Source organism: Diabrotica undecimpunctata, chromosome 1 (genome assembly GCF_040954645.1).
Source record: "Diabrotica undecimpunctata isolate CICGRU chromosome 1, icDiaUnde3, whole genome shotgun sequence".
Lineage (NCBI taxonomy): Eukaryota > Metazoa > Arthropoda > Insecta > Coleoptera > Chrysomelidae > Diabrotica > Diabrotica undecimpunctata.
Window position 1 is genome coordinate 170,744,117 of NC_092803.1, and position 22,990 is coordinate 170,767,106.

General features: G+C 31.5%; 1 protein-coding gene across 7 annotated transcripts in view; it reads left to right on the forward strand.

Annotated features, from left to right (window-relative positions):
• brp (ELKS/RAB6-interacting/CAST family member bruchpilot) overlaps positions 1–22,990 on the forward strand; it is a 528,827-nt gene that overhangs the window by 272,874 nt on the left and 232,963 nt on the right. For 4 of the 7 annotated variants that reach the window (XM_072520528.1, XM_072520531.1, XM_072520529.1 and 1 more), the window contains exon 6: positions 22,754–22,809. In XM_072520528.1, coding sequence (XP_072376629.1) covers positions 22,754–22,809 — 56 coding nt within the window. Of the gene's footprint in view, positions 1–13,209; positions 13,255–22,753; positions 22,810–22,990 lie in introns of all 7 variants that reach the window. The other 3 variants (XM_072520526.1, XM_072520527.1, XM_072520530.1) reach the window with 1 other exon arrangement.

Here is a 22,990-nt window from a genome sequence, read left to right on the forward strand (position 1 = left end):
AAGAACAGTTGAACAGGACTTTATGAGAAGATGTCTACAGATCACAAGAGCGAATAGAATAAGAACGGAGGAAATATGGAACAGAATGGAAGTAAAATGCTCAAATACAAAAAAGTTGGAAAACAGAGCCCTGCAGTGGTACGGGCATGTACAAAGAATGCCAGAGCATAGGTCGCCGAAAAGAATATTAAACTGGGACCTGCCGGAAAGAAGACGGAGAGGAATACCTGCTACAAGATGGAAAACATACGTCGGGAATGCTATGATAGATAGAGACCTCAGAGAAGGTGACTGGGAGAATAGAGTGCTGTGGAGGACGAAAACGGCGAACTCATAATGGGAAAAGCCAAAGAAGAAGAAAAGCTTGATTTATGTATACTTTAAACAGAGTGGGAGCAATTTAACCAATCCTTTTAATACTGAAAAAGATGTAGTTAATTTTGAATCCATCTTTAGACTACTCGTCGCGTCATAGTGTAGATTTTGCAGAGCTTTTATAATTTTGTATTTATTGCTCTATTTTTGCAAAGTTGGCCACTGTAGCGAGAGTGTTACATTATCGTATACCTTTTGGAGGTCTGCGAAAGTTAGGTGAAGGGTCTGTCCTTTGCAAATTATTTTTCAATAAGCTGTCTAAAAACAAATATATTATAAATACATAAACGCCCATCTCTAAAACCACTTTGCTCTTCGCATTCTGTTATATGAATATATACTATCTTAGTTATTAATACTTAAAAAAACTGTCAATCTTTGCAGAACATATATAGATTTTCTTGCTTAGGTGTGTTAATTAAAACCATATCAAAGTCCTGAAAAAACTTGTTTTCCTAAAAAATAACTAGTAGGAAGAAAATACATTAATAAATATTTCGTTTATATTCGGGTTTTATCGATATTTTACTATAACATCATTATTAATATGGTTTTATCCGTTTTAAAAGATATTACTTGCTTAGTACAAGGTTTACTCAGATCCAAGGCCATATATGTATGATCTGTAACATATACTAGGCCTCGTTTTCTATAGATTAAGTAATAACATCGTACTTATTTAAAAAAATCACTTGGTATTTATTTAATTGTTACTAAATACAAGGAAATATCATCTTCTTTCGTATCGTGATAGCTTTGCTTAGGCTAATTATTAACATAAAGTTTTAACTGAGAAACTATTGAATTCTACTCTTAAATGTCTTCCATAAGTTTCTTATATTATATTACATATTATCATTTATATTTTCAACTAAAAACAGAGTTAATAATATTAGTCCCGTCGTCAAAGCTTTCATTTCTAAAAATCATACGAATAAGCTAAATTTTGCTGAGAATGTTAATTGTGGGACCAAAAAAAATGCAAGAAAGTTTACCAATTTTACCCCGCGGCTCAGACCTAAAATGCCCCCTCGTAGAGAAGGGAAAAAATATCGATTTATCAAAAATCTGTAGGCCGTACTTTTAGGCCTACTTTTATGTTAAATGAACCGTTCTCACAGAAACAACGGGTAATTTTAAATGTCTGGCTCGCAAAATCAATTTTAAATAAAATTTGTATCAACTCGACGGTTAAAATTCGACATCTTTTGATCAGACTGTCCTATAGACAAAAGTCACAATGCGTAAAGGCGGAGAGTGCAGCTTTCCAATTTTTTTCGATTTTTATGAGATCATTACATTTATCACTTTCCTTGACAGGTCGTAATGGAATATCCATTGTTAGAGCCTCATCTCTAACGATTATAACATGAGATTTCGGTTTTGAGTGTTAACAACAAATATTAGGCATTTGAAATATGTCTAAAAAACGCAGAATTTAAACTTTTACAATAAAAGCGATCACACGCCTTGGAAAAGGTCTCCACAAAGGCGGCATTGAGTAGATTTTGTAGCCGAAGTTATGTTGTTTTAAAAACTGCACTTTTATAATAAAAAAAAGAGCAGTTTTAAAATTTAAGATCATTTATAATGTGAACGTTTAAATTCAGCGTTTTTTAAGGCATATTTCAAATGTCTCACCTTTATTGCCAAAACTCAAAACATAAATTATATGGTATAGTTTTTGAAGATTAGATTCTTACAATGAAAATTCTATATTGACTGGTTAATGCAAGTGACAAATTTTAATAATCTCATGAGAATCATAAAAAATTGCAAAAATCGACACGTTTATTAATTTAACACCTTTATAAAAACTGACTTTAAACTAAACTTTTTTAGCGGCAAAATACGAAAATTGTTTATGAATTCTTCACCTTTAAAACGCATTTTGATTTTTGTAGATAGGTCACTCTGATTAAAAGTTATCGAATTTTTACCGTCGAGTTGATACAAATTGAAACTGAATTGACATTCAATTTTATTCCGCGGGCATACAGATTTTTAATAGGTCGATTTTTTCCGTTTCCCCTCCCCTACGAAGGAGAATTTAACGGGGAAGATATGTTAAACTATTTTGCATATATTTTGGGGCCCCAAAATTAACATTCTGAGCAAAATTCAGCTTGTTCGTATGCTTTTTAGAGGTTCAGTGGTATTTTCATCTCCGATGACTGAACTGCGTATATGGTTCATCCGAACTAGTTTTTTTTTAATGAAGATTAAGAAGATGTAAAGTTACATTCTATAAAAAAATTGGAAAACTGGATAATCAATCGAATTTTTTTATAAATGGACCTAATTGGTGTGAAAATATATAAAATTCACCACTACTTTTTGATAGTACAAACTCAATATTTTTTTAGTACAGGTACTAATATATAATATAGCTAAATTTATGAAAGTAGACTTCAATCAAATGATCAATCTTGACATATCCTCTATTTTTCTCTAGAAATAATATGTCATAAGAAAAAAAGGCATTAATAATTCGTAAAACACGAAATAACTTACGAAGGTTAACCTTAAGCAAAAGAAATAGATATAAAGTATACAGATTCAGTATATTTTCACAGTAAAGTATACTGATATACAGATTCTATTAACAATTAAAACAGAAAAGAAAAAATTATAAGCACCGGTATAATCATTCATTTCATTCATATCATTGTATTACCAGTTAAGTCTAAAAAAAATTATTGTAATAATAAAAAAAATTGAAACACCCAGTACATCTGACGGTGATGGCGGCATCATAGAGAAGAGTTATTAAGATATTATTGGCTAAAGCATAGTTACATTGTGCCGAGGCACAATCTGATAACAACACCCTTTAATGTTTTTAGCACAATGGTGATAGACTGCACTTTTGTTAGTTGAAACGGTGTTAGGGTTCTGGAACGAATTTAGAGGATTGGTCTCCAGAAATAGTTCACTATTTTGTAAAAGTATAATTTTTAATAATACAATAAATTATGACTTACATAGCATCATACAATATTACAATCATAATATATACAGCGCTATTTAATGACCAAAGTTTATACGTTAATAGAACAGAGAACTAAGGATTTTCTCGTGACATTAGTTGATAAAAGTATCTGATAATTGCTTTTGATAAATTTAATGGTTACAATATGTAATAAACAAAAATTAAACGTCATTTTTTACTTATAAACAATATACAAGGTGGTCCAGAATTATGTACATTAATTTCTAGAGCTCATAGTACGTCCAAAAATAAGGGTACTTCTTTATGTACACTTTTTTATAAAACTGAATAATAAGGGAGATACAACCCTTTAAAGTAGTGAATTGAAATTCTTATTTTTTCAAATATCTTCCAAACGGTTTTGAATACGGAGTTCATATTTTGGGAGTGATTATAAGACATTAGGATAATTAATTTCATGTCACCACCTACCACATCCTATATTAATACAGGGTAGTTTTGGAGGGTAAGTGGGGGTTATTGCGTCACATGTTTCTTAATTTTTACATATTTTAAAAAAATATTTTAAAAATTGCTTCCTTAGACTTTTCTACGCAAAAAAGGTGCTCTTGTAATATTTCGATAGATATCACCGTTTTCGATTTATTTAAACTCGAAGTTATACATGTATTTTATTGTAATCGTTACATTTCTTAATATTCACCAAATATGCTTTAGAATTGACACTTGTGTTAGCAATAATATTACAAATTAATGGAAAACTTAATTAATACTTAACATTTAATTAATGGCGAAAATAATATTTCACAACAACTGTTCAAAATGTCCTCCATTTTGTTGAATACATAATCTAATTCTTTTATTTAGCGAACGCATTAATTCATTTAATGTTACTGGATCGTTTTGTAAATCGGTAAATACTTCTTCAATTTTGTCTCTTAACTCATTTACTGTATTAATTGGAGTGTTATACACTTTTGATTTCAAATAACTCCATACTGTAAAGTCCATTGGATTAAGATCACAACTACGAGCAGGCCAATGAATCGGTGCATCCGCACCCCGGCCTATCCACCTATCAGGGAAATGTTCATGTAACCACCTTCTACAAATTCTTGTGTAATGTGGTGTAGCACCATCATGCATGAAAAACATGTTTCTTCGTATTTGTAATGGAATATCTTCCAAAATATCATGTAAAATATTGTCTAGAAAATTGTAATACATGTTACTATTTAAATTTCCGGGAAAGATGTGGTATCCTATGAAATTATTTCCTAAAGTAGCTGCCCAAACGTTTACCTTGAACGTGTGTTGGAAGTGAGTTTCCATTGTAGCCCTTGGATTTTCTTCAGCCCAGAAGGGCATATTTCTAGAAAAGTGGCCTCGTCTGTAAACAGAATGTTGCTTAAAAAATTTGGTGCAGTAGGACATTTATTTTGCAATACTTCACAAAAATCAACTCTAAGTGGCATATCGTCAGGTAACAATTCCTGCACTTGTCGATAGTGGTAAGGATGTAATTGCTCTTCATGCAGAACTCTTAAAACACTTTGATGGGAAATATTCGTTTTTAATCCTAACCTGCGTGTACTTATTGTGGGGTCATTTATTACAGCATCCAATATTTGCTGTTCAACGCGAACATTTCTTGCTTCTCTACGACGACCAGCATCTGTATTCCTTCTTTGAAGACAACCGGTTTCTCTCAGTCGTCGTTCAGTACTTACAAAAGTCCTGGCATTGGGAATATTTCTGTTCGGATACTTTTCTCTGTAGCGCCTTACAGCGGCAGCAGCATTTCCCGAACATTCCCCTAATACTAAAAGTATGTCTGTCATCTCAGAATTTGAATAGTGCGCCATATTGCGGGCAAACAAATTTAAAAATATAGCAAAAGAGACGTGTTAAACAAATTTCACTGTCGAGTACAATAAAAGTGTAGATAAAATAATTTAATTGTTATTAAACGTCACTGACAATTCATAGACTACTTGAGATTAAAGTGTTGTTGCTAACACAAGTGTCAATTCCAAAGCATACTTGATGAATATTAAGAAATGTAACGATTACAATAAAATACATGTATACCTTCGAGATTAAATAAATCAAAAATGGTGATATCTATCGAAATATTACAAGAGCACCTTTTTTGCGTAGAAAAGTCTAAGGAAGCAATTTTTAAAATATTTTTTTAAAATATGTAAAAATTAAGAAAAATGTGACGCAATAACCCCCACTTACCCTCCAAAACTACCCTGTATTAATATAGGATGTGGTAGGTGGTGACATGAAATTAATTATCCTAATGTCTTATAATCACTCCCAAAATATGAACTCCGTATTCAAAACCGTTTGGAAGATATTTGAAAAAATAAGAATTTCAATTCACCCCTTTAAAGGGTTGTATCTCCCTTATTATTCAGTTTTATAAAAAAGTGTACATAAAGAAGTACCCTTATTTTTGGACGTACTATGAGCTCTAGAAATTAATGTACATAATTCTGGACCACCTTTTATAAACAATGTAAGTTCGCTATTTGATTGTAAATACTAAAGATGAAGATCGGTAAACTATATGGAAAAGTGACACAATTTTATTTAAAAAGCATAAAAAATCCTTTAAAATGAAAGTTTTGTAAAGTTATTTTTGTTAATTTGTTGCTTAGTTATTGCAAAAATATCTTCAAAAGTAGATTTTTTGAAAATTAATAATAACTTTAAATGCACAAAAAACTTTGATTTTGCTTGAGAATAAGGACAATATAACAAATATCCAGCTATTAACATTTCAATAAGTTTCATTTAAAAGTTAATAAGCAGAATTGTTTATCCCAGAAAGCTTTTCTCTGCAACGTTATAAAGCGTAAACTATAAGGGCCTACATAAATTCTACGCATTGAATTGAAGAAAAAGTTTTAATATTGTTCTGAAGCTATTTTCTTGTGGCATTTTAAATTAATTACTATTTAACTGGGAATAAGCCACAATTAAAAGTTAAAATACGTTTATTGACGTTTCAATTTCCACTTCGGAAATCGTTCTCAAAATACAAACATTAGTAAATTAAACAAATTTTGTTTTTTGTTACTTAGTGAAAAATTCTTCTAATAATTTAATTTTATCTGACTCATCTATATTGACAATTCAGACATACATTATACATTTTAAAGTAGACGACTTTAAAATGATATTGCCAATATTATTGAGTTGCGTTCCTGGGACGACTTTACTTATAAGATAGTTCATTCGATTACACGAAATCAACTTTAACTTGAGAATATCCGTCAGAAAAGATCATAACATGTAATTCGTCTTTAAAAAGACAAATACATGCCATGATGACAGTAAAATTCTCCCGTTAGTGATTCCATAGTAAATTATGAGGGAAAAACCAGGAAAAAACCTCATAATACTATCCCGACATGGTAAGTATTTTATCGTGCATTTAGTTTACTTTCAATAAACATCAAATTCCGATTTTATATGTTTGTTATTTAAAAAACATAAATGATGTATTCTCTATATGTTACTGACTTACCAATTATTTATTTAGGTGAAACATCAAGGCCATTAAATGTTAGAATAAGTGAACATCAATCCTATATTAAAAATAGAGAATTTGATAGATCTCAAATATGTAAACACGCATGGGATAATGAACATAGGGTTCAATGGAATGATTCAAATATAGTCATAAAAGAGACTACTTGTGTCGCGAATTCCTCGGCAGAATGTTCTGGTTACCCATATTGAAAGAGGAAGTTATTAAAAAGAAAATACCAGTATTGGTAAGTCAGTAACATATAGAGAATACATCGTTTATGTTTTTTAAATAACAAACATATAAAATCGGAATTTGGTGTTTATTGAAGGTAAACTAAATGCACGATCAAATACTTACCATGTCGGGATAGTATTATGAGGTTTTTTTCCTGGTTTTTCCCTCATAATTTACTATAGAATCACTAACGGGAGAATTTTACTGTCATCATGGTATGTATTTGTCTTTTTAAAGACGAATTACATGTTATGATCTTTTCTGACGGATATTCTCAAGTTAAAGTTGATTTCATGTAATCGAATGAACTATCTTATAAGTAAAGTCGTCCCAGGAACGCAACTCAACAATATTGGCAATATCATTTTAAAGTCGTCTACTTTAAAACGTATAATGTATGTCTGAATTGTCAATATAGATGAGTCAGATAAAATTAAATTATTAGAAGAGTTCTTCACTAAGTAACAAAACACAAAATTTGTTTAATTTACTAATGTTTGTATTTTGAGAACGATTTCCGAAGTGGAAATTGAAACGTCAATAAACGTATTTTAACTTTTAATTGTGGCTTATTCCCATTTAAATAGTAATTAAGAAAAAGTCTTATTTTATCAAATTTAATCATTTAATGAATTAATAATCTATGCTAAATATTGTAAAATAGGTTTTACAATTTAAGTGTATAAACATTTAAAATAACTCACACGCAACAACATCTACGAAGCTATTTTTTGTATTTGTTATTTTGTTATTTTTACACGAATTCCAAAAAAATCATAATATCCTATGACCTTCAAAATCTGAGTTTGCCTTTTTTAAATTCGCTGGGGCTTTGTTTATAAACAGTAAATAGAACCATTTGAATGTATAAAGTTTAAACGAAAAAAGTTTAAAAACGATTCCTTTAAAAATGAACCATTTATGATAAGCCAAAGATAGAGGATTTTTTAATTAATCGCAATTTTAAAATTTTAAAAACTGAATTCATAAATTCAAATTTATAAAAGTCGCAATATATCCTGTTTTAGTCAAATTATTTTTTTTTTAATTTGGTGTACCTTGCGGAATAGATTATAAAAATGCATTTAGTTAATATGTGAATTGTTTATTTAATCGAGTAATTTGTTTAAACAATATAAAATAAATATTTATTTTGCATAATTTTACTTTTCTCTTATTATTATAAGCAGAAAAGGTTACGAATAATCTTTTTCTTATGACGCTGTCTCCTTTCGAAAGTTGGCGATCCAAATGGCAATTGTAGTTTTGGAAACTGCGGCGCGAAAGATTTCTGCAGATGAGAGGTCGAACCATCTCCTCAGGTCTTTCAGCCACGAGTTCTGGCGTCTTCCTACTGATCTTTTGCCTGTACTTTTTCTTCCAGTATAACTTGAAGTAATTCGTATCTTTCGCCCCTCAACACATGACCCAAGTATTGTATTTTCCTCCCTTTGATTATTTTTAGTAATTCTTTTTATTTACACATGCGGCGAAGTACCTCAACTTTAGTAACTCTTTGTACCCATGGAATTCTCAACACTCGTCTGTATATATACATCTCAAAGGCATCTATTCTTTTTTCTATTTCAGAGTCCATTGTCCAACTTTCACAGCCATACAGTAAGACAGAAAAAACGTAACATATGATCATTCGGATTCTAAGCTACAGACTAAGATCTGATCTTGTAAAAAATATTTTCATGCTCATGAATGCTTTCCTTGCTTGTTCGATACTTGATAGGATTTCTTTTTTTGGATTACACTCACTATTGATATTTGCTCCCAAATATTTTATGGAATTTACCTGTTCTATTATTTGACCCTTGGCATAAACATGTACATTTATTGGTGTCTTTAAAAATACTAAAGTTTTAGTTTTGGAAACGGTTAGATGTAAACCGAACATTTCGCTGTGGTGAACTACCGCATTTATTATATATTGTAGTTCTTGTGCGTTGCTTGCTATTAAGACGGTATCATCAGCATATCTGATGTTGTCTATGCTGATTCCGTTAATTTTAATTCCGCCTTGGACCTCGTCTAATGCTTCTCTGAATATAGACTCCGAATACAAATTAAACAGTAGCGGTGATAAGACGCAACCCTGTCTCTGTCCTCGTCGGATTATATATATATATATATATATATATATATATATATATATATATATATATATATATATATATATATATATATATATATATAATTATAAGAAATATCTTTCAACACTAGATTTTACAAAAATTATTTTTTTTTTGAAAATCAACTCTATGTGTTAATTTTTGTTGAATTATGATTATTATTTTTACAATTACTTTTTTTTTTAACATTACAAATATATTTTACACAAATTAATTATTATAAACATGCATTTTGAATATAAAAACTTAAAATTTTATTTCTATTTAAACTTTTATTATTATAATAACGAACAACACAAACAAAACAAGCTGTTTAAAGTAATTTCTAATAAAACTTAAGCTTAACTTAACTTAACTTTAGAAATAAAGAATACACTATTCTTATTACTTTTAAAAGTGCAAAGGTAGTTGTTGGTATTATACTGTTATTTACAAATCCGAAATAAACTTTAGTACGTCCAGAATACTAACGTAAGTGAACGAACAATTAGACGAAGGCTTGGAGAAGCATAATATAAGCAATATAAGCAGTCATAGACCTGCAACAGTCCTACAACTTCTCAGGTGCCATCGACTTGCGAGACTTCAGTTTGCCAGAAACCATGCTCAATTTACTGTAAATAATTGGAGGCACATGGAGTATGGCGAAGACCACATGAGCGTTGTGCAGAATGTATCTGCAGTTCTAGGGTAGGCTATCAAGGGGAATCAATTATGGTGTGGGCTGTAGAGGCACGTACACAACTGTACATCATTCCGAAAGGCTCCATAACAGCTGCCAGATGAAATTCTCTAAGATTTTGTTGTGCCTTATACTAATTTTGTTGAAAATGATTTTGTTTTGATGCATGATCATGCCAAGCCTCACAGTGCGAGAATCACTCAACCGTTTTAAAATGAAGTAAACATTCCTGTAATGGATTTTCCATTAAGGCCAGACGCAAACCCAATGAAACATATTTGGGACATGCTTGGGCAAAGGATACGAAGTCGTGTTTGTTAAGTCATGTTAACCTTAAATCAGTTACAAGATGCCCTTTTAGAGGAATGGGAACTTATTCCTCAACAGGGCATTTCTTATTTGATTTTAGGCATGCTAAGGAGAATTCAGGCAATAATTTGAGCACGCGGAGGAAACATTCATTATTAAAATCAATTTATCCGGATATATGATTTAAGTTTTAATTAATTGAGTGTCATTTTGTTACAACATTCAATAACCTTTTTTCCTTAATTTTTAAATTGTTGTCTACTGAAACAGTTCCTTGTTCAAAAGTTAAATTTATATTAGAAATTACTTAAAACAGTTTAATTCGTTTGTGTTTACGTTATTTATCGTAATAAACGTTTAAAGAGAATTAAAATTTTAAGTTTTTATTTTAAAAATGGTAGAAGTGTATTTTCGTGCCGGTACAAGTGCATATTTGTAACGTTTTTCAGTAAAAAAGAATTTTAAAAATAATAAGCATAATTCAAAAAAAATTAACAGGTATAGATTTGATTTTGAAATTAACTTTTTTTTTGTAAAAAAATTGTTTTTAAAGGATATTATTTATAACTATAATACATTAATATCTCAGTTACCTATCTTTTAATAACCTTTTCTACTACTAACAGTAAGAGAAACGTAAAATTTGGCAAAATAAATATTTATTTTAAATTGTTTAAACAAATTACTTAGTTAAATAATCAATTCACAAATTAACTAATTGAATTTATTACATCAATTAAAAAAATATCAATTTTCGTTTATTAAAACCAGAGATATTGCGACTTTTATTTTGAATTTATGAATCCAGTTTTTGAAATAGTAAAATCGATAAATAAAAAAAATTGCTAACTCTGGTTCTAAGGATCGTACGACATTGAATTTTGTTTTAAAATTCATGTAAAAAAGCCAATGGGACTCAGTTCTGAAAATCTATTATTCTGAAGCTACAACCTTCTGAAGTTATTGGATTCAGGTGCTCAGTGTACTTCAAGCGCACTTATTCACAGTCAAATGAACGAACATTTTTATTTTTGACGGCAGAGACATATTTTGTGATGATTTGCACGCTGAGGATATGAATCCGGGGTCAAAAATAGATGCATCGTATTATAGTCTTCATAAAACGCCGAAAAGTCTTCGAAAAACTGAAGAACATCGATAGATAATGTACTGATAGAGTGACATAAGAATTATCATGTTTTTACTAACGCTGCACACTTATCAAATAACAGCATAGCTGTAGTTCCGCCTTATCTTCTGAATACTATTGAAGCGCTTTCAAAAAAACTGAGGAACAACCACAATGTAAGACTTTTTCTTTAATTCGGTGCTTTCAGAATTTTTGTAGGCCTAATAATTATTACGCAAAATTAATGTTTTTATGCATTTTTAGAAAAGTTATTAAGAATTTTCAAAGAATCTACTTTTAAAACTATTTTTGCACTAATTAAGTAACACATTACCAAAAATTTTGAGTGCAATTGTTATACTTTTCCATATAATTTGCCGGTCTTCACCTTTAGTATTTAAAATCAAATAGCCATCTTACATTGTTTATGTAAGTTGTTATGTTATAAATATTGATTATAAACAAAAAATTAAGTTAAATCTTTTGCACATTTTATTTACTACACATTGTTTTCACCAAATTTATCAAAACTAGTTGTTAAATACCTTTTTCACATACGAAAAACCCTTTTTAGTTGCTCATTTCTCTGGTGTATAATGGCAAGAAGTCAAAAACAAATTCCTTTAACTCTTTCGTATAAAAACTCTTTGTTTTCGTATAAAAATTCTTTTTGTTATCAATTTGTGATATTGTAAGTATTGTAGATCCTGTTACCTTTCTCATAACGATTTTTACAGTATTCTGATCTATAATTTTTAAATAAATTTGAATAAAACAAAACTTCATTCAAATCTGATCCACTTCCAATATTCTTCCACCAATATTTTGAAATATTCAATGAAATAGCTAAGTATGCAAACTGAGAGTATTGTTTTCTTGTCTTTTGAGTAATGTCTCCACAGCACTTTCTTTAAGCTTCTTTGTTGGTTTTGTACCCTTGTTATCCCTTTTTAATACATTTTTTATATCTTAATAAACAATTAGCTTATGGTATTTGAGCTTACGATTCTTTTTTATTTGTTATTAACAAACAAAAAAATTCAAAACAACTATAAATAAAAAGGACAAAGGGACAAAAAGTATTTAATCTTATTTATTACATTTATTGGACTTACAGAACATGCTAAAAAATAATGTTGGCAATACAAATAAAGGAAGAAAGATTTTATGAATTAGAAGAGATGGAGATAGAAACCTGTAAATATGTCTAAGCCATAATCACCTGACATTCCAGAACTAAAATGAAAGACAAACTAGCTAAATGGCGGAAAATAAATCTATAAATACTCCCACAGAAATAGCCGGAAATTATCAGATTTGATCAATAGGTAATACAATTTAGGGAGTTACGGCTGCTATTAAAGGTCTAATAAAGGTGCTATTAAGGTTTTAAAAGTATAAGAAAGCCTAGAAAAACTCGTAAACAATAGGAAATAAGTTATTCGACCATTACTTGATGGAATTCATTTTTTGTAAGAATAAAACACTGAAAACTTTTGTCTTCGAAACTTCCACAAAATTTATTACAATTAGTTATCACTACAGCGGTTTCGGCAGAGTGCCTTTCTCAAGTAATGTATTTTTACCATGCACCTACACTTTATAGTCTTTAACTGAATAAATTGAGGAGAATAGAATTTTTTGTCTCAAGTTGGTTATTCAGAAATATATCCGTATTTTTTACTTTGTTAATTTCCATAGATTCTAATACAGATAGCTTAAGCCCTATATTTTAAATATGGAGAATTTAAAATTAGTCATTAAAAGAATGATTGTGATCTAGAATCTGTTTTTCTATTATTGAAAGCCCTTTTGTATTTTGTTATCCGTTTGTTAAAGGTTCTACCGGTTTGAGCGACGTAAGTTTTTGGGCAGTCGCCACATGTAAGTTTGTATATACCACTGTGTAAGTACTTTTTCTTTTGGCTCTTCTTGTTCTTAATATATTTGCTTAAGTTGTTGTTTGTTCTTAAGGCTGGTATTATTCCTTTGTTTTTTATATGTGTTTGGCTATTTTTGTTGATATCTTGCCTTTGTAATATATAATCGAGCAGAATGTACTGGGTTTATTCTCTTTGTAGTGGAAAGACTTATTTCAGGGCTGTTTTATTTAATACAATAAACAAAATTTTAAACCAAAAATTTCATCAAAAAACCCACAAAATTAGTCTTTTTGGCACCAGAGGAAAACATAGTACCTTCTGCTCGATGACTTGTACAGGTATGATATCATCTTACTGTCATGTCATGTGATGTCATGTGTGTTAGTTTGCATAAAGGATACCCCCGTTAAGATAGGTAAAATGCACTTGCTCCCAGAATTCAATTGTTTTTTTTTTTTGTGTGATATAAGAATCAACGCAATTTTAATACGATATCCTGCTATTCCCCCTGCTTCAAAAACGCTATGTTTTCGTTTTTGTATTTTTTTTTTCGGTGGGTTGCAATTAATATTAAGAAATGGTAAATAAATTTAAATCCACGATAATAGAGTCAAAAAATCATAATTGGGAGAGAAAATGTCAGGAATTAGACACGTACATTGGCGGCCGCCAAATCAAGAGAATCCTGTAGGTTTATAAAAAACATCAGATTCAACAAAACAGAACAAATAGCCATACACTCCATCATCATCATCATCATTATCATCCAGCCCCATTTTCACATCTGTTGTTGGATCTAGGCCTCCTCCAAACGTCTCCAGTTCTCTCTATCTCTAGCTGCTGCAATCCAGTTTGTTTCTATTCTCCTTAGGTCGTCGGTCCATCGGGAAGGTGGTCTGCCTCAACTTCGCTTGTCGGCTCTTGGTCTCCACTCCAATAATCCCTTCGTCCATCTTCCGTCTTTCATTCTAGCAACATGTCCAGCCCACCTCCACTTTTGTTTATTGATTCGCAGTATAATATCGTCTATACCAATTCGTCGGCATATCTCCTCATTTCTCACGCGATATTTCAAGGTCGGGAACAGCATTGATTTCTCCATTCGCCTTTGTGTTACCCTCAGTTTTTCGGCAGTAGCTTTCGTTAAAGTTAGGGTCTCTGCTCCGTAGGTCAAGACTGGTAAGATGCATTGGTTATATGCCTTGCTTTTGAGGTGAATTGGGGTATTGGTTTTAAAATGTCTCTCATCCTTCCATATGCCGCCCATCCCAACGTGATTCGTCTATTTAGCTCGCAGGTTTGGTTGTCTCTGGTTATTCTAATTTCATGACCCAAGTATGTGTATTTATCGATTAATTCTACCTTGTTGTTATTGATCTGTATCTCTTCGCTGGGAACCATATTGGTCATCATTTTGGTTTTCTCGAAATTTATCTCCAGCTCAGTTTCTTGTAGTATGTCATTCAGTTCTTGGAGCATGTCTTTGATCTCTTCCAGATTATCTGACAGAAGCACGATATCGTCCGCAAACACTCCATAGAGCCCGAAAAATGGGGAAAACACTATAAAACACTGCTAGTAGAAGAAAGACCGGAATACAAAAACGTAGAACAACACCAGCCACCAACAATTAACATCGAAGAAACTAAAAAAACTGTATCATTGTTGAAAAATGAACATGCTCCAGGTCCAGAGGGGATATATGCAGAGTTAATAAAAAATGGAACCAACGAACTATTCGAGATACTAACAGAAGTTTTCAATAGGAAACTGCACGGAGAACCAGTGCCACAAAGTTGGAAAGAAGGATGGATTACATCTATCCATAAAAAAGGAAATAAGGAAGATTGCAATAACTATCCGGGTATAACTGTTACGAGCACGCTTAGCAGATTATATGGGAGAATTATAAAAGAACGCATATGCGAATAATACAGTCCTTTTGAATCAGAAGAACAAAACGGATTCAGAGCAGGACGATCCACAATAGATAGTATTTTCATGCTTATCCCAAATACTCGAGAAAAGAACACTGAGATCTCGAGAAGTGCAACTACTTTTAGTAGATTTAACAAAAGCATATGACACCGTGCCTGTTGCGAAATTGTGGGAAGTATTGGAGAAAACCAGTATCAGCGTTCCACTAATCGACGCTATTAAAGATCTATATAACAACACAATATCAAAAGTTAAAATAGAAAATAAGGTTTCTAATGGTTTTCAGGTAACAAAAGGACTGAAGCAAGGTTGTTGTTTATCTCCCATACTATTTAATATATATATATATATATATATATATATATATATATATATATATATATATATATATATATATATATCTTGAATCGACGAAGCACTCAAGCACTGGAAAAAGAAGTGTAAAGGGATGGGGCTGTCTATTGGAGATGAAACGTTATACACGTTGCACTATGCAGATAACCAGGTAGTTATTGCCCAAGACAAGAAAGACCTGGAGTATATGGCTAGAAAACTAATGGAAGAGTACAAAAAATGGGGCCTAGAAGTAAATTTACAAAAAACGCAATATATTTGCATAATAGGAAAAAATACTGCAGATGACCTCGACTTAAAAGACGGAAAATGATAAAAGACTTAAGAAATGCTATCAATGTATATATTTGGGGGTAAAACTAACAAAGACAGGAAGAAGTGATAAAGCCATAAAAGACAGAATAACGAAAGGGAAACGAGTTATAGGTGCATTGAATTTAGTACTATGGCAGAAAAATATAAGACCAGAAACGAAAAAAAGAATATATAATACCATATTGAAACCAGTAATCGTCTATGGCTCAGAAGTATGGCAGTTATCACAAAAACTTAAAGGTAACCTATTGGCAGTTGAAATGAATTTTTGGAGGAGAGCAGCGGGAAAGTCTAGATTAGAACGTATGAGAAATGAGAACATAAGGAATCAAATGAATGTAAAAAGATCAATTATAGAAGACATCGAAAAACAACAATTAACATGGTACGGACATCTTAGACGTATGGGGGAAGAAGGACTACCAAAAAAAATATTAGAATAGATACCACTAGAGAAAAGAAAACGAGGACGACCATCAACAACATGGATGCAAGGAATTTTAAAAGCAATGTCAGCAAGAAATCTATCTGAAGAAGACTGGCAGAATAGAAAGGCTTGGCGAATGGGAACCCAAAGGCGGATTACGCTATGAACGGGATATATATATATATATATATATATATATATATATATATATATATATATATATGCAATTAATTTAAAAAATTTCAAAAAATTGCAAATTGCCTCCTATAGTTGAGGATCATACAAAACTTACCCATTTTTTATAGACCCGTATGCATAGACATATAATATAAATATTCTAATAGCTTCAATACATGCCCGTTCTCAGTGCGACAGAGAAAACACGGACCCAAAGTAGTCCCAGCATCTCTTTCTAATTTACTAGGTTTTTTGATCACGTAACCTAAATGACCAATGAGGACTCTCACAGATGCTACCTGCAAGAAAATTGAGGCTTTCGAAATGTGGCTTAATCGTTGAATCCTAAAGATATCTTATACCAACCACGTTATTAACCAGGACGTTTTAGTAAGAACGCAAAAAGAAAAAAAACTGTTAACCACAATAAAAATACCCAAATCGAATACCTAAGTCAGATTAGGGACAGCGAAAGATTTGGATTGCTGCAACTGATTTTTCAGGTAAAAATATGAGGAAAATGAGGCCCAGAAAGGCAAAAGATTACCTGGCTGAAAAATCTAGGTACGTGATTCAACACAACAACCACAAATCTTTTGCGTCTGAGTAGCATTTTGCAAAATACAGATTGCCATGATGGTCGCCAACATCCCAAAGAAATAGTCACTACAAGAAAAAGAATAGGGATGTAGCAGTCACAGCCGCCCTCGGCACGTTTCACAAAAAGAGTAAATTCACTCAAATTCACTCGATCTCTTTTCTGCTCTTCACAACACCTTCTTTAGAATCCCATAACAACCGCGACTAGAAAAATCCAAACACCAGTGCCTATATCTTTTTCCCAAAAACACGCGCTAAACATGGTAAATGGACAATCCATGATGATCTTCTACAAAATATTATCTTTTAGTGGATATTTAGGAGGATCATTTCTCGCTGATATGTATTAGTGCCAAACAATAGTACGATTCGCAATAAATATCATAATTCTCTCGTTAAAATAATTAAAATCTCGAATAAGTTATTCTCATAAGATAAATCAAAATGATAACATAGGGTGTGATTTTTAATAATAGGATTTTATTCCGTCAGGAATAAACCATAAACAACAAAATACTTTTTTCATTTGACTTTTCGGCTTCTAGACCCAAAACTCCGAATACCCAAATTGTCTTCAAAACATATCACTTATCTAGAGAATTATTCCTGTGGCATTATAGTGAGAACGGTAGTTACTTTATATATTTTTATTTATAACTTCTTTATAATGGTGGTAAAAATTTTTTATTGGTGACGCCAAATTTTCCAACTAACCTTCCAAAAAGTCCAGCTTTTTTTAAACTTCTTCTTTCTAATATATGAGTCCGCTAGATGCAAAACTTTGTATTTACTGTATAAGTCAAACTGAGTTATTTGCAAAAAACTGATAAATTTTGCAAAAAACCTTAGACATAATAAATGGCACTTTTTTGTGATAGATAAATGCTTTATTAGGTAAAATATAATGATTTTTTTCTTAGAAAAGTTATTGGGTTTGCTAGAAAAGAAAGAAAAATTTGAAAATACTGAGTTTTGCAAGTGAACTATGTAAATTCAGATTTATGCAACTAACATTTGCAAATACATGATAATAGTCAACCATTAACGATATTAGTGGTTGTTATATTAGTCTGTTTTCTAAACCTAGTGTGTTAGGAATAAGGAAGAAAGCATGTGGAAGTAAACTTTTAGTGAAGTTTATTTTTATCCAAAGTACAAAAGGTATTACAAATTATAATATATATATATTTATATTAATTCCTAAACTCTAAGTTCCTCTGGGTCTTCATCATCAATATGATCATTTTCTGCAGCACTCTCGTTATTATTTGCTTGTACGCCAGTATCTATAATTTTATAAAATTTAAGATCCGGCTGGTCTCTCCAATTTTCACCAAAATGGTTTCTAAGGAGAGTGCCTATGGACGATTTATCTCCTTTCAATGAACTTTGGTTTCAATAAAGAAATCTTTTTCCCTTTTCGTATTATAGACTTGCTGAACCCTATGTCAGAACGATAAAATATTTCCCCCCTTACCGTAGCCATATAATCTTTGTCCTTAGAAAATATAAATCGTTTCGTTGCATTACATTTAAAATGCCACTGGGAAGGTTTTTTAACAACAACGTCACTCGTCTTTTTCCAGTCTGATATCTGCCAGTCTTTACCAAGTCTCAGCACCTTTGAGTGTTTTCCAATTATGTCTTCATATTCTTTTCTGTTTATTACAACGTTCTTCTTTTTTTATCTCCCTTTCTATCATACCGAAAATCCTATCTGGTGGCAAAAAAGAATGACCAACAACAGGAAACGTAAACTCCACTTCCTTGATGTGACCAGGTGCTTCATAAACCAACCAGTAGATTATCATAGACATCATCGTGCTATTTTTGTTCTGTCCACCACATCCATCTGCAAATAGGTGAACTTTTTCGATTTGATTTTTAAAGTTGAATTTTATGAGAGTACCATGTACAGCAGAGGCAACAGCATTTTAATCTTTTGGATGTTCAAACTCCAGCCACACATATGACGTCACATTTGCAGAAGAAAGATGGGATTTCGAATTTCCAGCCACGATGGTGAAATTAAAAAAAATTATTTGCCGTGAGAAATAAGCCGCCTGGTCGGGAAGCTTTGACAAAGAAAGATTTTTTTTGACAATCAAAAGAAAATATTTGTATGTTATGATTTAATTCATTTTTTAACAAAGAATAAAAGGCTTTAGCTCTTAACGTATGAACTCTCTGCTCTGTTATAACCTTTAACTTTTCTTCTTCTGAATTTTCTTTTCTCAAAATTTCCTTCGCTCTGAGACACGCAGAACAAGCATCTACTAAGGGAGTGCCGAATGATATGTTGTAGTGTTCATTAACGTATGTTCGGAAATATGATAACTTTACGGAATGATGTGGATGACGTTGACAATACATTCTGTAAAGCTTTGTAAAATTCAGATCACATGGTAAATACAATCTAGTCGATCGTCCTCTATTATAATGACTCTCTGCACCCTTCAAACGCCCCATAAATGTTTGGATAGATAATTTTATTGGATCAAATCTACCTTTTGTTGTATCTCCCCCTCTTCTCTCTTTTGGTATTTCACCCCGGATAACAAACGTTCTTACAAAACGCTCTATTCTTTCAGAACTTAAATGAGTTATTTCAAGAAATGCTGTCTTGCATACTCTTAAAAGTCCACCCTCTACTGTAGGAACAAAATATTTAATTGAAATTTCATGTAGATTTGTACTTGATCTCTTGGGCTTTTGACCTTCACAAAATTTCAGCAAAAAAATATCTTGTTTTATTTTGTCAGTTGTTGAATACAGATTATTATGGAAACGCTGAATGTCTCGCATCTTTAAATCTATACAACAATACACTTTCTTTGTATGGTTACAGGTGGGAAAACCGGGTAAATCCTTAGATTTATGCCTAAAAATATTGACAATAAGTCCCAAACCTATCTAGTTAATTGTAGACACCTCTTACCTCTTAAGTTTCATTACATTTCGTTTCCATTTTTCTGTTTGTACAACTCGTTTTCTCCCTTTTCCTTTTTCACAAGGTCTAATATGTACATGAAGATCCATAATGTTAATTATTTGCAATAAACTTGGTGTTTTTAGTACTCAAATAACAAACAGTGAAACCGGTAATGGCGAATGATGGAATAATTGACATGTGCACATGAGACGTGTCATGTGCCTCAAACAATGTAAGCGATTGGCCAATTGCAATTACACAGTTATGCAACTGGCATAGGCTGACAAATACAGAGTTTTGCGTCTGATTCAAGATTTCTAATGCCCTTTTCTTAGTAAATACCTTACTTTGCTGCTGAATTTCTACATCAGCAGATAGCTATAACATGTGACAAATAACTGTCAGCTAAAACTCAATTTTTACAATTTTTGCAAATACAGAGTTTTGCATCTAGCGGACTCATATGTATCTTATCAGGATACGTAGTGATCATTAACGATGCGATTTTTCCAGGGATAGTTAGTATTGCTCTTTTTACGCTAACTTTTCATTTGCCCCCATTTTGGGTGGCACGTACCGCATTAACAAAGTTTGTCTTTAACTTTTCAAACTTCGGTTTTTCTTGGACTACCAGTCTCTCTATATTATCAGCACGTGTTATATGTCTAAAAAATGTTATTATTTTTGAATATATGAAACTATAGGAACCTTCTAGAATGAATGCTGTTCTATTGCTGTTAATTCTATCGAGAATCCATATTTTTGTCTTATTTTTATTAATCTGTAGTCTCTCGTTAACCCTTTTTAGTTTGTCGAATATAAATCTCTTTCTCACTTTGGGCTATACAAAATTTTTGTCATTAGCAAAGCGAATATTGAATATTTTGACTCCATCTACTGAAATGACTCCTTCTCATTCATCTAGGACAAGTCTCATTACGTTTTCACTTTCTTTAAAAAAGGTTTGGTGAAATAAGATAAATTAACAGCACTCAAAAATAACAAAAAAATATTTATAGCACTTACATTATGATAAAGTCAATGGCGTCTGATGGGAACATATGCTAAAACAGAGAGAAAGAAATTAGTTCTTGGCTTTTAATGCCGGGAAAACAAGTGGGTTTTCCAGATTTAAGCGATAAGAAGATGTTTTATCCTCTTTAGCAAAAATATTGACATAAAGGGTCTGAGAGTGTGTAGCGGCAATAAAATAGATTACCGCCGGTAAGATCCTATAAGGATAAAAAAATCTTTCTATGTATTGAATAAACTAACGACAGATTAACAAATCTTACTTCAAACTTGAACTTCAAACGTCAACATTCATCTTGATAGAAGACTTAAAAACTGACTGAAATTGTGTTTTCATCTTTCTTTTATAACTTCTGGTTAAAGCTTATTAATTTATGGGATGGGTCTACGGTTATATTCATAGTATTGGTCCCCGTGAGAATATCTTAGCACTTTAACTTAATTATTTAACTACACTAGTTAAATTTTGAAAGAGATTACGTGAGATTAATACTTGAGTAAAGTAGTTTAAGAAAGAACCGTACACGTTCATGGGAACATATGAATATTCTAACCCAGACAAGTCAGGGATATAAAAACTGTCTACTTAATATTTTTGGTAAATACTAAAATTTTGGTCAGTCCAGATAAATTGACATGCCACAACCTTGGAAAAAATATGCATCCTTGTCTGGTGCCTTTTCTATCTAAAATATTTTGCAATGTCTCGATTGCTTCGCTGTTTTCATATAACGTTATAGTAGTTTAACTTAGTGAATCGGAATGTTAATTATAATAAAAGTTGGCCATAGTAAATGCCAATGTACTTCATCGAAGACTTTCTCGTAGTCCACGAAAGAGAAATATATGGGAATGTGCTATTCTTCTTTTTTCTTCGCCTATATATTATATATCCTAATATCGACAATTTGACTGATTAGTTGGATTGGAAATAAAGTCTTTCTCCATAAAGCGTTATGCGAAAATCGTCTGAAATCCTATAGCGCAGAATGTTGAAAATAACGGCCTGCTTGGACATGACTTGTCTAAACCGAAAAGGGCCGTGTCATCAGAAAAAAACAAGGTTTTTTCAGGGTGTAGTATGTTGCTTGTGTAGGCCTTTTATAATATTGGAGCCAATACGAAAACTTGCGGGACTTCTCTTTTTGATGTGTATTGTTACACATATACATAAATCACTATTCTCAAAATGGTTGTGGTTTTTTGTTTTGTTTATGTTTTTAATGACCACTTTTATCTGAAAGCCCTTAAAGGTAAATTAATTATTTTATTGTTGTTATTATGTAAAATGAGTTATTTAGCAAAAGCTAAATCGGAGATATCAGCAATAACTTTAAAAACGTCTTTTAGCTTGAAAAATATTACATACAAATCAAAGTTTCAACATTCAACTAATTTATTGACTACGGTTTCCTATTGGTTCTGTTAGGAAAACCAACAAACTTAATATATATTTAATTTTTTAATTGGCTTGGTATTATTTCTATAAATTATTTTAAAAATTAAAACATAACAATTTTTTACTTAGGCTGCGTAAAAAAATAATAAAGGTTATCAAAAAATATTGATTTTTTTAACAAAATAGTGAACTGACCCATACATACATAAATTAAAATAAACCATAATAAGGATACATACAAGTGAACTATGTCTTGAAGATAGATTTTACAAATTCGTTCGGGGCTCCAGCTAGGACTAATGCTTTGGGTGTTGGGTCTGTTCCAGGTAAAGAGGAAGAGAGACAGATGTTCCAACAAATGCAAGCTATGGCTCAAAAGCAGGTGCTTATTATTCAGTTATTATCACCACATTTCGTCGCGTCCTCGAAAAATTACTTTTTGATAGGAACAAAATTTAAATTTTACTATTGATTTTACAATTGGCAATTTGTTATTAGTCTAAAGGCGGTTAGTATCTAGATTAAACCGGGACAGACCCATTTTTTACTTGTTCTGAGAAATA